Source organism: Acanthisitta chloris, unplaced genomic scaffold (assembly GCF_000695815.1).
Source record: "Acanthisitta chloris isolate BGI_N310 unplaced genomic scaffold, ASM69581v1 scaffold20695, whole genome shotgun sequence".
In the NCBI taxonomy this organism is placed as follows: domain Eukaryota; kingdom Metazoa; phylum Chordata; class Aves; order Passeriformes; family Acanthisittidae; genus Acanthisitta; species Acanthisitta chloris.
In genome coordinates this window covers 1-16,854 of record NW_008673391.1, presented here as the reverse complement: position 1 = coordinate 16,854, position 16,854 = coordinate 1, and the positions used below count along the sequence as shown (strand labels likewise).

The window sequence follows — 16,854 nt, the reverse complement described above, 5'->3', positions numbered from 1 at the left end:
AAAGTTTGTTTAAAAACAACAATGATTTGTGATCTCTTTCAAATCTCATCTCTTATAGGAAAAGATGTCTTTGAGGCCTTTTATAAAAAGGATCTAGCAAAGAGACTACTAGTTGGGAAGAGTGCATCAGTAGATGCTGAAAAATCTATGCTTTCCAAACTCAAACATGGTAAATATCTCTCGGCTTTCTTCGAAAAGTAGTTGCTTTAACAGGCCTTCCCAGAAGTGCGGTTGGTATGTCCCCTTTACATGAGGACAAAAACCTCCTGTGCAAGTCTTAAATACCTGGTAGGCTTGGAGGAGGCTCATTTGCTTTTAGTTTTAGCAATAGCCAAAAAGCAAGAGCTTAAAGTGCACAGTGTATCTTGGCCTGTGGGATAGAGTTGAGTTTCCCTGCTGAGTAAATCAGTGATGTGGTCAGAGAACTTAAGGATAACTTCTACTTGTTATTCACTCTGTATATGGTCTGAAACATGAAGCTGCCAGCTAGTGGTCTTCTAGTCTGATCTTCATTGTTTCATTGGATGGAGTCTTTGGGTGGCAAGAGTAAGAGTTTTAGAGCCTGATCTTGTACCATCTGGAGGCAGTTTTAGAGGCAGCTGATAGGGATTAGAGCTGTCACCTGAGTGACAGGTTGCCACCATAGTCCTAGGATGAACAGTTAGGTCCACATGGAAACACATTGCAAAATAGCTGCCACGTCAAAATATGTTCCCCTTTCTTGTTTATAACCTTATTCTGTATCTTAATTAGAATTCAGGTCTTTATGTAAGAACCTCTGCTGAAATAGGTCATCTTGTTTAACAGTGCACCTCTAGAATAACTACTCTGTGGTGTTGAAAATAAACAAGATGAATTTCTAACGTTTGCATTTTCTCTTTCATAGAATGTGGAGCTGCTTTCACCAGCAAACTTGAAGGAATGTTTAAAGACATGGAGCTTTCAAAGGACATAATGATACAATTCAAACAGGTACTGGGGGAAAGCCTCCTGTCTGTGCTGTCTGTGCTGCTGGAAATTTCACTGAATTTATTAATGGTTTTCCTGAGCAACACAGCATTAAACCTGAAACAAGCTTCTTCAAACAAACAAACAAAACACTACCTGCAGCAATAACAGGAATTGTAATTTTGCAAAGCGTTTTGGCACCAGTTCTAAAACATTTTGAACACCACTGTATTCTGAGGGCTTGTAAGTTTTTGCCCATTAGTTCTGGTGGTTCTGTAATGTTTTGCTGACAAACAAATTTGAACATTCTTTGTTCATGCATAATTAGGTAGATAATCATTTCAACCTACTAAAACAGTACTTTTGCTGTTTTCTTCCTGTGTGGAAGTGCCTTTAGACCTTAAGAAAAGTGCTTTTCTTTATCTTCTTGTCTGTAACTTGCAGTTTATATAGCAAACACATCACCAGGTCATTTGTCTTCTCTGCTCATGCAATGCCTGTTCTAACTCTTCAGTTCTACCTGGAATATATTTAATAAGCATAGCTTTATTTCAATTTCTTTTGTTTCTGCCTGCAGTATATGCAAAATCAGAATGTCCCTGGCAACATTGAACTAACAGTGAATATTCTGACGATGGGTTATTGGCCAACCTATGTGCCTATGGAAGTCCACCTGCCCCCAGAGGTAATGAACACAGACAGGCTATGCAAGTATCAGCCTGTCAGAAGTGCATCTTGGGATCAACTGCAACTTGCTTTTAAATATGCATAGAGAAAGAAATGCAGAACTGTATTTTTAAAACCAAGTTTGTTGTCTTTTCTTGCAATCCCTTTCATAATTCTAAGCCTTGATTTAAAGCATAATTGATTGTGGAGGAGGGAAGGATGCTTTTCAAGTGGAAATGGTGTTTCAGTGTTTTGGGGTTTTTCTTTCTTTAGATGGTAAAACTGCAGGAGATTTTCAAGACCTTTTATTTAGGAAAACACAGTGGTAGGAAACTTCAGTGGCAGTCAACACTAGGACACTGTGTACTAAAAGCAGAATTTAAAGAGGTGAGTGTATTGTTTCTCTTACTCCTGTTGCTTTGTCAATTCCAAGTCTGGGTTGTACCTTGGGGATATATCAGGAAGCTTTTTTGTGCTGTGATAGAAAACGTGTTTTTGTAATTACTTTTAACCTCTTGCTATCATTTCCAGAGTTGCTAGATTCTGAAGTAGATGGATTAAGGTCTAAGAAGATGCATCCAATTTCTCTATCAGTGGGGAAAAAAACACTTGTTGGTTACTATTAGGGAAAATATCAGTGGATTTAGATCCAGATTAAAAATAGTGCTAATTTTTACAGTGAGGAGATTAAAAAAAGGGGACTCTGTCCCTTAGATGACCTTTCTTCATCTGGTAACATTTCTTCATGGGCACATCAAGAAATTTTCTCATGAAATAGGAAAGCTTAGCAGTTTGATTTTTCAGAAAACTTAGTAAACACAAGATGACCATTAACTTATTTCATGTTCCCAAATGAATAATGTCCTTTAAGTGAAATAATTGACATGCAAGAGTGACTTGTTCCTCGTGTCTTCTTCCCAACCCCCCCCCCAGAAAAACCTAAACAAACAGCCTGGTGATATCTGTTTATTTCCCTTGTGACAGGGCAAAAAAGAACTTCAGGTCTCCTTGTTCCAGACACTGGTGCTGCTCATGTTTAATGAAGGAGAGGAGTTCAGTTTAGAGGAGATAAAGCAAGCCACAGGGATAGGTTGGTATTGAAAACAGCCAACTGCTTCTAAGTGTTCTTACTAAAAAAATCCTAAACAACTTGTTTCTGCTTTAGAGGATGGAGAGCTGAGAAGGACACTTCAATCTCTGGCTTGTGGCAAAGCCAGAGTACTGACTAAAAGCCCCAAAGGCAAAGATGTGGAAGATGGTGATAAATTCACATGTAATGATGATTTCAGACATAAGCTCTTCAGGATAAAAATCAACCAAATTCAGATGAAAGAAACGGTATATATTTTTTAATCCTCTGGGGTTTAGATCTTTGGGTTAAGTACCTTGTTGCCTCCCATGTTCAAGCTTTTTTCCTCTTGGTTATAAAGTACATGCTGATACCTTGGTAAAGTTATATCTGTGATTTGGATGACAGCACATACCTAACAGTGCTGATTTAAATGTGTGCTCCTATAGTAACTTAGACACCAGCGATGCTAAATGTCTCTAAATGAGGTTGTTGAAGAGAAGTTCCAATTAGTGAATGTTCTTTTCATCCTTGATCATTCCCTGGAGCTTTACTGACTGTTTTGTGAACATAGAAACAAGTTCACCGTGCCTTTTCCCTGACAGCCATCCAATGTAAAATCTGTGCAGAGATTTTAATTCCTTGTCCAAGTGATTTTTAATAGGCAATCAAATCTTCATATTTGTAAAGGATTTATGTCAGATATTTGACAACAGACATTTTACTGTCTTACACTGCGAGTTGTCTTAGAGATACCAAGAAAAATTGTTTTTACAGTTCTAGTATTCTCATTAAAACTTTTCTAACTGGATCCTTCAGGTAGAGGAACAGGCAAGCACTACAGAGAGAGTATTCCAGGACCGGCAGTACCAGATTGACGCCGCGATCGTACGAATCATGAAGATGCGCAAGACACTGAGTCACAACCTGCTCGTGTCAGAGGTCTACAACCAGCTGAAATTCCCAGTCAAGGTATAGTACTGATTTCTCTTCTTCTAAAACTTTGAGTTCTTTTCATATTCCATGGCATGCCCTCAAATTAAACAGTGCTTCTGTCTAAAATATGCATCTTTTTAGTATTGGGAAGGACAAATACTCACTTTCAGGAATTCTTAAAGTGCCAGTTGCTGATAAAACCTGTTTCCAAAGGCTTTCAGCCCTGGAGTTGGTTAGCTGTAAGGGTGCAGCTGCCTCTCCTGCTGTTTCTACATTTGCAGTGTTCTGGCAAGGCATTCTTGGGCACAAGGCAAAATGCTTCAGATCTCAAAACCAGTTCTGCATTACATTCTTAATTTGGTTGATGCTTCTTAATAAATTAGTAACCAATAAATATACAGTGGTTTTTCTAGACAGATTATACTGGTTCATATATATACACACATATATGGGAATGAAAATGTGCTGGTGAATGTCTCAGCTGAAGAAGCCACAGTTGCAGTATAGAATGACTATCTTGTTGTGTACAAATGGAAATGAGTTTAGACAGTGGTGCATTGTTGGAGTTCAAGTACACAGTGTTTTCTGTCAATGGCAATGTAAAATGAAAGGTCCTGCCATCTCATTCTGTTTTGTTACCATGTTGTGTTCCTGCAAGCCTGTAAATATTGCATAAACTGCAGTTGTGCTTTACAGGATTCTAGCAGATGATTTAAATGCTTTTCCTTACTCTTTATCATGAGGCATCAAGTCATTCACCCAATCACAGAGCACTCAAACTGTTGCAAGGCTCATTTCCTTTTGATGCAAATGAAACTTGTACCATCTTTTACCAGCTAAAAGTCAGAAATAGAAACCTTTTGCATGAACTGCAGTTCTTTAGGGTTCAGTTCAAACAGCAGCAAATATCTTTCCCTGCTGCAAAAAGTCTATGTTTAGTTGCAGGTGACAAGCTAATTTTGTAACTGTAACTTCCATCAGTTATACACTGCAGACTTCAGAAGCTTAGATGCTTTCAGGTTTTGGGATTTTTTAAACTGTGATTTCTGTTTCCTCAGCCACCTTAAATAATATGGATATTTGGCTTAGGTAGAAAGAACAAACCAAGAAGCATTGACTGCAAGGTAATAATAATGCTGACATGTGCTTTGTTTTACAGCCTGCTGACCTTAAGAAGAGAATAGAATCCTTAATTGACAGGGACTACATGGAAAGAGATAAAGAAAACCCGAATCAGTACAACTATATTGCATAAACATATGTTGGCCTTTGTTTTACTGCACACTTGGTGTCCTACACAGTTGCCAGTGGATAAACTAGCCTGTTGATCCCGTTAATTGACTTTTTATACTACCGATGATTGAATGAAAGCAGTGTAATGGAAAAGTATAGTAGAGTGGACTTCTTTCAGTGGTTAACATGCCCATTTAAAGAGTACTATTTACATTTTAAGAAGAATGCTGTTGAACTCTTTGCATGTTATTTAGTAAGATGTGCAGAAAGCTGAAAGAAAGTACCTGGTCTTTGTGATTCCATTTGTCTCTGGGTCTGAAGAGGAGTCCCTTGATATATGACAGATGTCTTTCACATCTTTAAATGGAAACAGAAGGTTAATTAATATAAGAAAATAGCCTTTAAAATGCTTAAACTGCATGCAAAATTTTAGTTTCATGTACAGAATGCATTTCAGTTATACATACCATTGGTTTGGTTGATGCCCACACTTGGATATTTTTCCCTTGAGGGAGGGAAAATGGGGAATAAGCCAAGTTATGCTTATTGCTGATCCAATGGAAAATATTCTTGGTGGGAATTAAGACAAAATGGTACCAATATAAAACAATGTATAAAGTTTGCAGTGTGGGCAGATATCCTGTATATACAGACACCATTCTTAAATAACTGCTACAACAAAAGAAGTTCAGATTAGATTTATATGGCTTTGCCTGTGCGACTTGGTGTTCACCTTTGGGAATTTTAAGCATACAACAGCCATAATGGAAGAAGTGACAGTTTTTACTAGTCATGGGTAGGAGGCCTTCACCTCTTGGCAGCAATACTCTAGAGAAGAGAATCTATTTACAGATATCTATGAAAAGCCACACTGTTATTGTGGTGAAGCTGTAAGAACAAAAATTGCAAATGGATTTTAATACTTGTTTTGCTTTGCAACATTCTAAACTTGAACTAACCTCAAGGTTTAGACAGGGCAGCTCTCCTAAGGCTGCCCTGCTTTGGATTGCTTTAACTTAAAGCTTTAAGAACTCAGCCCTAGATGTGGCAGGCCTCCTAGAACCCAGAAGCCTACCTCTCATATAGAAAGTTAAGTATTGCTACAAGGCATCTAAAATATATTTTCTTAGATGACCAGAGAGCATTCTTTGCATCTTTATAAGACATGGGAGAATAAGTCACTTGAATGTAGAGCTTTGTTTCAACAAAATACATTTTTTTTATTGCTATAGCAGCATGTGCCAGGAATATATGGGAAACAAAAAAAGTGTCAGCAGAAAAGGTAACTCCTCCAAGTAACAGTTCTTCCTTACCCAGCCAGGCTTTAGACCTATGATCAGCTGTGTTGCAGAGCACAATGAAAAAACCTCATCCTCTTTCAGGCACTGATAGTCCTAGGAAATACCAGATATTTCTTGAAAGCAAGATGTTACTTTTGTTTAATGGCAGTGTAACTTAGCTCTCTATGACCTATAACTTCTATCACTGTGATCCCACATTCAGGGGTGTGCATGTGTGAGAGAGTGTGTGTGTGTGTGTGTGTGTGTGTGTGTGTGTGTGTATTTTCTATCTGACACATCCCATCCTTATTGCTTTTTTTTATCTACTGTTTAATTCCATATTTTCTTCAGCTGTGTTTTCTCTCCAGCTCTTTTATATGCAGTCCTCAGCTGGCCAATTTCTCCTACTAAATTATTTGCAGTCGCCCTCAACTAACTGTCATACAGCTCTTTGTGATCTCCAGAAAATCCACCTTGCCCCTTGACACTATTGCAGCATAACCACTGGTAGACATCCAGGACCACCCCTGCCTCTGTGAGAAAAATACTGACAGTAGAGTTATGTGGTGAGAAGCTTGAAGACTGCTCCTGCAAATCTTCAAGCCTTAGTTCAAGTAGAGACCCACTGGGGAGGAAAGAATGCCCCCTACCAACTACAAAACCTTCTGCATTTTGCATTCAGTGTTTGTTTTTCTTGTATGTGTTTTGTATCTTCAGCCAATAAAAGATTCCTTTTAAAGAGAACTGGAGAAGCAGCATAAGACTTAACTCCTTGGGAGACAGGACATGGTGATATCAGTATTGAACTGTATTGGTTCCATTCAGTCTGTTGTAGCATATAAACCTAACACCACTACATGTTCAAATACCCATTCTGGTAAAATCCTCCCTCATTACACAAGTGTTGCATTCAGTCAAACTAACTGCACAGGTCTGTGGGTTTATTTAATTTTTAGCCCATCTATTTCAGTAACTTCCATGCAGAAAATGTTACCTAGAAAATGCCCTCAAATCTCATCAGAATTTCACGGTCCGAGGCAGACCCTAAGCGCAATCTAGTTAAAGCAACCCAAAGAATGGACTTTGAGAACCCTGGCTAGGCCAGGAGAGGGGTGAGCGAGGGGAGGGGACAAGGGTTTTCCTCCTTGTAGCTTTCATGGGTTTTGCCCCAAGAACTTGTTCATCTCTTCTGCTAAGGTCTTGCTCATTCCTGGTTAGTGACAAAGCTGCAGCCAAGATGTATCCTCTAGCCGTACAACTCTGCAACTTCTTGCTGGGATCATGTGCCTGCCTATTGAGCCATATATATCTCTGTAAGAAACAACTAACGTGGGCCTGGACCACAACTCATCTGGCTAGAACACAGCTTGTCTGTTTGGCCACACATTTTTAATCTTGACTCTTGCATGCAGTTTATAGCACCTTGTTCATAAGAAATTGCAGTTTATTCTTAGAAATATATATTTTAGGTTTTTTAATCTTTATACCCATAAATGGACTATTTTTTTGTCTTGGCTGGTTTCAAAAAGTGACCATTTTGTTTAAATGCTGTAATTGCAAATGTGTTGTAAACGTTGTTTTGTTCTATAGTTTACACAAAGGTGCCAAAGTAAATAGTTAATAAAAAGAAACAAACCCTAGCAATTTGTTAAGTTGCTTTAGCTGTTCTTCATATTTTGGTCTCTGCTCTTTTCTTTTTTTTTTGTCAGCCTTTCATTTTTTCCTAGACATATCATTTGCCCTAATGCTTTCTTTTAAAAGAAAAAGTGCATCTAAAAAAAAAAAGTTCAAATACCACTTTTTTTTTTAGTGCTCTCATACAGTAGGAAGAATATTTTCTTTGAAACGTTACACTAAAATTGTAAGAGTACAGCAGCATTCAAAAATGTAATATACTTTTTGTATAACAGTCTTCAGAGTGTGTCTGGAGTGGGGGGAAAAAAACTAACCCTGTTACTTTTCAGAAGCCTCTTCCCTCGGCTACCAGAATATGGAATTGTGCTTTTTCACTGCATCAAAAAGTTATAGTTTATGCAGACTTGCAAACAGGGCATGTATCACCGTTGCATCCTTCGATGCAAAAAGCAGCAAAACCTTTTTTATGTTTCATAAGTCTGATATGGGTACAGAGAGTCTTTCTTAAGTTGGTAAATAATGTAAATACATGTCCTTTCAGAGAGTGAGTCTGTTATCTAGGTATTTTGTGTCATTTAATAAATATTAAACAGTTTTGTGTTGATAAACTCTTGTGTGTAAAATGCCTTCTTACTCCAGGTTCTGTATGTTGGGCTTATTAATGTTTATGGCTTCTTTAAATTCTTTAGCTTGTGCTTTGATAGCAAAATACTTGTTTGCTACTTAAATATAATAATAATTAGTTCCTTCTTCAGTCATTAAAATCCCTTGAGTTTTCTAAGTGGCTTCCATTCCTGAATTTGTGTTATCTTGGGTTTTTTTACTAAGTCTTCTATGGTTCCTGGAGGGGAAGGAAATAAGCATCTTTGCCAGCTCTGAATTGGGATTAGAATGTGTGTAAGTGCCAGAACTGGTACAAAAATACCAAAGGTGGTGGCTTGTTGCTTCTCTCCTGCTGTACAATTATTCCTTGTCTCAGTTACAGTTTATAATTTTAATGGCTCTGGTACAATTACCGAAGTACAAAGGAACAAAGCTGGACAGGGAATTTGCTTCTGTTATTGAGGATGGAATACCTCTCCTGGCATTAAAATCATCCTGCAACTTTGATCATGTGTTATCTTTCTCTATATCTTTTTTTTTTTTTTACATTTTTTTTTTCTTCAGCCATTTGGAACTGCTGGTCTGAATCTGTGCAGAAGGACTCCAGGCTGGCACTTCCCAGTGCAGGAGCTCTGAGGATTTAGCAGAAAGGGGAGGCAGTGTGTTTTGAATTCCCTTTCTGAGCTCTGGAAACATGGATAGCTGTAGCAAAGCAAGTGCTGGTCCTCCAAATGGATCTGTTGAAGGCTGATACATGCTGCAGGGAGGCTGACCTGACAGCACTGCTGTCATCACGGAATAGTCCTAGTGCAGGAGGGTGTTAAATAGGTCTGGGAAAGGTCTACCACCAATCCTGCTCAAGTGCTTTCCTTCTCTATTACAGCTTGAAGTCATCTAAATGCATGGGATGGTTTTTCCACTAACACTTCCTCCTTAAAGAGACTATTTCCTACATTCTCCACAAAAGAAATCCTACAAAAGTAACTGATTAGCTGGGAACTGATAGGTTGTCTACCTACTCTGAGAAAAAGACCAGAGAGCAGTAAATTCTTTAAATTTCTCTCCCTGTATGAAGTGTAATAGATGTTACTGTACTTTCTTCTGATTGAGAGAAACTGATGCCAAATCAAATGTAAGAGGTAGCTTTGGATATGCCTTTTTCCCCCCCTTAAAGAGGACATATTGTGGCATTAGACAATGAACACCTCAAAACTTACTTGAGTGATTGAGAGACATTGGACTTTGTGCACAGGGTATCTTGTAAAATACAGAGTTAACAGGGAAGATGAGCAATGGATGTTGATTAACCTACAATGGAGGTTTTTCTTCTGGTTAATTGCTTCCTGATACAAGGTCATCTTTAAAATGACTCATTGCTTGTTTTGCCACTGCTTATGGGAAATCAGCATTAGGATATAAATGAAACAAGCAAAATAACTTTGAATGTTAATCTAAAATCAGTAGGATATTGCAGTGCTGTAGATAAACCTCTTAAGCTAAGGAAAAGTAGTTCACATCCCACAAATACTAAATTTTTATTGATTGTTACATATTTACACAGTCAGGCATGGTAACTGGGTCTGGCCCTGGGACCCTGCTGAGAATGCCAAGTCTGAGAGAACGTTTCCAATTAGTCTTTTATTAGTTATTTGGTTGTGGCTTGAACTGATACCTCTGGAGAGGGACCCCTACCCCAGTTCACACCTCTCAGTTATACCTGTACCTCCATCACCTCATCCCCAGCTCAATCACTAAATTCTGGTCGATGGTTTCTTCATTTCTTACTGGGTTTCACTGTCGCTGGCCTTGCTGCCTCGTGACATTACTTCATTCTCTTGGAATTGCCTCCTTGGTCCTTACCTTCTTCATTTCACTTGTATCTGCAGAATTCAGGGAGCTCTTTGTTAGCAGCATTGTTTTATCAAAAGTTTGCGTTTGATCAGCTCTTGTGGCCTGAGGCTTCGGCTACTTCAGTCACTAATGCTGAGCCACGAGCGTAAACAAGACTATTCAGAGAGGAAAATACAGTTAACCTGATTTCTTCTGTAACATTGATGATAGTTCTTTCTTTAGCTTACTCCTTAAATCAATCAGTTTGTCAGCCTAAAACGGCTGTATTTTAGAGCTGGAGGAAAACAGGGATGTCACTAGGTACTTCTGTGTTAAATTGCCCAAGTAATCCTAACTTGCTATGAAATTTTGTCTTTTCAAAAATGCAAGTTTACAGATTCTGTTCCATCTAACAGCATTTGCAGTAATCTGTAGAATTGCCAGTAGCTGCTTTTCCAGTAGATCCAATGTTTAGAAGCTTTATGCAATTAAAGCGTAGGGAGGGTCAGGTGTCAGACTGACAGTAATGCCCCTGCCATTGGTCCCAGCTCAAGGGCTTAGTCACTGTGACTTTACAGAGAGGGCCTAGCAGACAAGTAAACTGCATCTGAAATTATATGGAATGGATATCTTTTTTACCATTTGGAGCAGAAAGTAATTTTAATGCAGCATGAAATATCAGTGCTGAATTATTAGCAAGATGTTCACTTCATATGTGGCTTTTCTCCCCTCCTGGACCAAACCTCATAAGAAATTATCATACTGCATATTCTGTTTTACCCTTGTGTAGTCTCTGAAATTTGAGGTATATCTGAGAACAATTTGTTACCGTGATCAAAACCAGATACCTTTGTCAAAAGCAATTCCTTAACTACATCAACCAAGTCTTTCAGCTGGTGCTAGTTTGAAGCTTAAGGCAGGGCTGCTTTTTTCTAATTTTCACTAAAAGCTGCGCAAAACACTGCACAGGCCAAGTTCTGCTGCATGTGTGCTGGGCAGGAGGTACAGCTTTTGGACATGAGATGGGAACAAAGATTACAAAATACAGCATCTGCAGAGGTGAGCTGAAACCTTGTCACTGTGCAGGTAAATCTCGCTCGTAGGATGTGGCCAGGGACTAGGTCAGAACTGGTTCTGCAACCACAGGCTGCGATTATTATGTCGTTTGCAGAACTGGCACCATCTTGCATATCCCTTCAGTCTCTTCCTTTATATTCCCACAGCAGCAGCTGCTGCTTCACATCCTAGCTCCGAAAGCACAAAACAAACACACAGCCTCGAACAGGTGAGAGATCATTCCCGAAAAAAGCTCTATTACTCAGGACAATGCAGTGAGCAGGCATTAGCTCAGGGTCTTGCCAGACTTGGTTTCAGACCTCTGTCAGAGCTGGAAACTGTAGACTAATTACAGATACAATTATGCTCTCTGTAAAAGGGATGTAATGTTACTCCAGGTCACAAGGGATCCTGTAGCACTGAAGTCCTGCAGTTAAAATATCCAGATATGAAAATGACTGTATAATATCTGGTCTCGCCCCCCAACCCTGTATTTTAGATATAACTTCCTTCCCTGCTAAAATCTCTCAGAAAATGTTACAGCCAACACATCTTTCGTAAGAGCTGGAAGTGGGAAGTGCCTCCTGTGCAGAGCCATTTTCACACAATAATTCCTTCTCTCAAGCTGACAGATGTATCTCCAGCAAGTTAGCAATGTGTGTCCATAAAACCACAAGAGTGAGAGCATTGACACTTTCCTACTTTGCTGTAACAAGCCCGAAGAACATGTTGTCAGTCAAACAAGTTGGGTTTTTTTCACATGAAACAGATCTACATCTAGAAGCAGTTTGGCATGACTCACAGAATGCATAAATCTCATCTGTTGCCACATGTTAACGCAGCTGCTGAGTGCCCCAGCACGTGTGGCATCCAGCAGCAGCTGGAAATGTTTCTGAACACAGCAGGGCACCCCAGCACCAAGGCACCCGCGCCCTGCATCCCGCAGCATGCAGGATGCTCACAGAGGGACAGCAGAGCTGCCCCAGCACTGTGTCACGGCACAGCTTTCCCCAGCAGCCAGAATGATTTATGATTAAACCAAACTGCGTGTGAGCTCTGCTTGTGTAACAGGCTGGGACCAAACGCTGCTGCCATTGCCTCTGCTCCGGCCTGCTGCGCTGGGAATGTGTTTTTCCAACTGTGTCACAAGATTTCAGAGCCACTTGGCAGGAAGTTTTGCACTCCTCTGCTGCAGCCTGCTCTCTGATCTCCTCACCTCCCCACCAAGGTTTCTTTTTTCGGCGTTTCACGTGATTGCCCCAGTCTTGACTCAGCAGTTTCCTGCAGCAGCATTTAATGGTTTGGTTTCCTACCACCACCTCCTCCAGAAACCCGCCAGCTCAGAAACACTGCCATCTGCTCAGAGCTTTCGCACGGGTTAGGTAATCTGTTTTTTTCAGAGCTTGCAGCACAAAGCTCTCGGGAGTCTCCCTGTCCTGCCCCTGAGCTGGCTCACACAGAGCTGAAGCAATGCAGATGTCACTGTGCTGGACATTACAGTCTCCAGATCACAGCAAATCCTTAGTGCCCAGGCTACAGACTGGGGCTGCGTGAAAAGGAAAGCTCTGGTGAATAGCTGTAACTCTCAGTTGCTGGCACAGTCCTAAGAAGGTCCCTGTGATTCATCCCCTCTGCCAAGTGAATCTGTGACCTCTCTGGCCAGCATTATCTTCCTCTTTCCATCCCTTTCACATGAAATGGTACCAAATCCTTCCTCTGCCTCCTGGAAAGGAATAATTGCTTCTGCCATAATCTTGTCCCTGGAAAAAAAACAAAACAAAACAGGAATTGCCCTATTGTTTAGCAATATCTAAAAGAATGAATAAAAATACATTTGAATAAAGTCATGATTACTGCACATCCTAGGTACTATCTCTTTTTTCTTTTTATCACAACCTCTACTCTTTGGCACCAGCAACCAGAAACACTGAGTGCTTCATTAAACACTGGACACTTTGCTTCCGACCACACACATACATCGACAGGAATTGCCCTATTGTTTAGCAATATCTAAAAGAATGAATAAAAATACATTTGAATAAAGTCATGATTACTGCACATCCTAGGTACTATCTCTTTTTTCTTTTTATCACAACCTCTACTCTTTGGCACCAGCAACCAGAAACACTGAGTGCTTCATTAAACACTGGACACTTTGCTTCCGACCACACACATACATCGTGCAAGTCTTCATTAAACACTGGACACTTTGCTTCTGACCACACATATACATCAATTTTTGCAAGTCCCAGGGTTAAGAAAAGTTTGATTACAGAAATAATATCTAACCAGCTGAAGCTGCTAAAAGATTCACAAAGGACTGAGCATATGATGTGAATGAAAGTCAGAGAACAGCCTATACATTTGAAATCAGGCATGAATTTATGCTCCTTGGTGAACCAAAGCTTTAAAAAGAAATCATAAGGTTTTGCATATTTGTTCTCAGTACATGTCAATACCTTCTTAAAATGACTGACATCAGACTGAGTGTAACATGCAGTAAAACTGTAATGCTGTACAGAAACATTGCAGTCCTCACTCTCACATCCAGCAATAAACATAAGGAATGTCTTAGAAAACCAGGATCAGCTTGCCCTCCATCAGAGGCTCCCAAACTCATGCCAAATGCAAAATCATTTCTCTCTAGTAAGCAAAAGGGTAAGGCATTTTCTCTGCATTATGGTAACAATCATTCACCCTTCTGTCATTAAAGGAAAGCAGCTGAGCATATGAGCGTGAGCTTAGTTACTCAAGTCCAGCTACCACGTAAATTTTACTGTTCTTTAAGAGTGCCACAATCAATAAAGAAATTACTCATGATAAATAAGATGCAGTGGATATTTGTTAGAGGTTGAAGCCTGCAAGTACTGAGTATAACAGCTTATGGAATTTAAGAGGAATTGAACAACATCTGACCCCAACCACTAAATTTTTTTTCTATGGAAAGCTGAAGGATTTGTTAAATGAGAGAGGAACAGAGTTTAATTTTGCTCCCTCCAGAGCTACAAAGAGGAGATAGGCTTTGGGAACTACTCAAAAATTCTCTGCTTAGGCAGAACAGTGCCAAAACCAAGCTTCTGTCAGTTGGCTGGGCAAGAGGAGATTATCACTGTGCAAAAGCAAGAATACATTGCTTTTAACAGCCTTTTAACACATTCAGATGGCTGGAGCATGTGGACTTTGTTGGGCAAACCTCCTGTATATGAACATGAGGTGCCTGTACCAACTCCATGCAGGTAGAACTTGTTCCTTTGGTCTCCCCAAGGATTCCACATAAGGGCAGAAACCCTTTGAGCAGCCTCTGTGGTTGCCTCATTGCTTCCCACATCATGGCTAGGCTCAGCCTCGATGCACACACCCCACAGGTCCATCAGTCTCTCTGTGACAGTCTGTGACAATGACAATAAACCACCAGCTCAGAGTCTGCTGAGATCATGCTGAAATGATGTCACACCACCACGTGTCACAGAAGGCTGTTACACAGCAGGGATGGAGGTACAGGGAGGGTGCAGGAACCAGATGCAAACAAAGAGAGAATAATCTGTGCTCTGGAATTAATGATGATATTTCTGGTGCAAAACAATACCTTTTTCATCATGCTAAATTATAAAAGGTATACTGTTCTTTTAATCCCACACCAGTTGCTACTTTTACTGCGTTATTAAACAGAAAGGGATTTGCTTGCTATGATAGCTACCATTAGATTTCATTTCAAGCTTCAGTAAATAGGCATAAAGGAAACAAGTTAATCAGCCTTCCCGTTATGTCTGTTGTTTTACAGTCCATTTCCTATGTGCAAGCAAGAGATCAAAACATTCAGGATTCTTCACTCAGAACAAGGGGTTGTTTGAACATATCTGTGTTTATACATAAAGCTACATGTCCTGAAGTAAACATTCTAGTGGATACAAAAGGTGACATTACACCACACAAACTGCCTGGAACAGACCAATCATTTTCTCCTCTTCCAATTAATTAAAGCCTAATTCAATGTCTCCTAATAGTCAAATCCTCCTAATGTAATTGCTCCTAACTCCCTCAGAGATGCCTTTTTAAAAACAGGATTTTGCACTAAAACAGTGAAGCCTGAGGAAATATAAAAGCCCCAGAGCAGGACTCTCCCTAGCCTCTGAAACGCCTCATTCTTTGTGGTGGAGCTGAGACAGAGGAAAGACTTACTGCTTTCAGAATTCGTGGTTTCATCTGTGCTGCTGTTACTGGATGCTCCCCCACAGCCTACAGCAAGTGCTGGCTCAGTTATTAAATATAAAATCTATTTCTTCAAATAAATTTTGGTAATTAATCCCAAAGGCTGAATATAAAATTATTCTAAGTATTCTGAAATTACCTTAGTTTTTATATTCACATGCAACAAATGCATGTGCAGGTATGTAACACACACAATCAGTCAGTTCTGGGTGCAGTCATTAAGCACAAAAAGAAATGCAAGCAGCAGTGAGTGTGTCTGACCACACAAGCTCTCGTGTGTGGAACCCCCGTTGGTTCAATGCACTGGTTTCAGTGGTGGCTCTGCCTTGCCAGCTTTGGTTTTGTGATACTCTACATGAAAGTGTGTTATTCCAAGTACACAACTCAGAGAAATTAACTGCCATTTCATGACAAACTGCATTATTTTCACTTCCTCAAGACTTCATAACTGCTTGCCTATCAGCACCGTCTACACTCTCACTGTCTCAAAGAATCAGGTCAATGCGTTTTATTGTCTTCTTCCGGAGCCTTCATCTTCTTCTCCCATGGCTGGGATGTCTCCTAGAGCCTGACTTCAAAGTCCTCAGTTCTCCCACAGCACCAGAAACAGGAATATGTCATTCCAGGAGGGCCATTCCTCGCTGCACCTAGAGCTCCTGTCTCATCAGGCTGCTGAGCATCTTTCTGGGAGACATGTTTCTTGCTGTCTCCCAGCCTCAATCTCTTTTTCCCCATCTCCCCATTCTTTTTTTGTGGTTGTTTGGGGTTTTTTTTCCTAAACAATACTTTCCAGGCTGCAATCCAACATCCATCACATTTCATACCTCCTTCCAGTCCCAAATCCACCAAATTTCTTGTCCACCCCATCTTCTCCCCCCTCCACCCTGCTGGCTCTTTTCTCCCTCATTTGCACCAGGCTCCTGCTTTCTCCCACCGTTTTCTGCCCGCATTTTGCCTTTCAACACCAGCAAAAACGCATTAAAGCTCTGGGCGCTGATGCCAACCCTGTGCCTGCTGTAGAGGCTGTGACTGGAAAGGTTTCTGCCCAGTCACGGTGGAGGCACAGTGCCCCGGAGAGCCTGGGGCCGTGGCTGGCCAGCCCTGGGGGATGTGGGAGGATGGACAGCACTGACAGCCGGCTCAGGGACCACGAGCCCAGCTCGGGGACACTTTGTGCCCACCTCGGGGACACTCTGCTGGGTCCCCACGGTGTGTGTGCTAACCCACCGCAGCGCTCCCCCCAACCGCGTCCCATACCGACAGCAATTCAGCCCGTTTCTCCCTCTTCATATTTATTGCAAACATGAGCAATATCTTTATTTTTCTTTACTCTTTCGTTTTCGCAGCGAAAGCCTCTGCATTAAATTTCTCTGCATGCACACAGCTTCC

At 40.6% G+C, this 16,854-nt stretch overlaps 1 protein-coding gene across 1 annotated transcript in view; it reads left to right on the top strand.

Moving 5' to 3' along the window:
* The window catches only part of CUL4B (cullin 4B), a 20,784-nt gene extending 15,601 nt beyond the window's left edge, over positions 1-5,183 (top strand). The window contains exons 13-20 of the mRNA XM_009074950.1: positions 59-169; positions 887-972; positions 1,526-1,633; positions 1,888-2,001; positions 2,599-2,704; positions 2,780-2,952; positions 3,503-3,655; positions 4,779-5,183. Coding sequence (XP_009073198.1) covers positions 59-169; positions 887-972; positions 1,526-1,633; positions 1,888-2,001; positions 2,599-2,704; positions 2,780-2,952; positions 3,503-3,655; positions 4,779-4,874 — 947 coding nt within the window. The 3' untranslated portion in view covers positions 4,875-5,183. The remainder of the gene's footprint in view (positions 1-58; positions 170-886; positions 973-1,525; positions 1,634-1,887; positions 2,002-2,598; positions 2,705-2,779; positions 2,953-3,502; positions 3,656-4,778) is intronic.
* Positions 5,184-16,854: the final 11,671 nt, after the last annotated feature.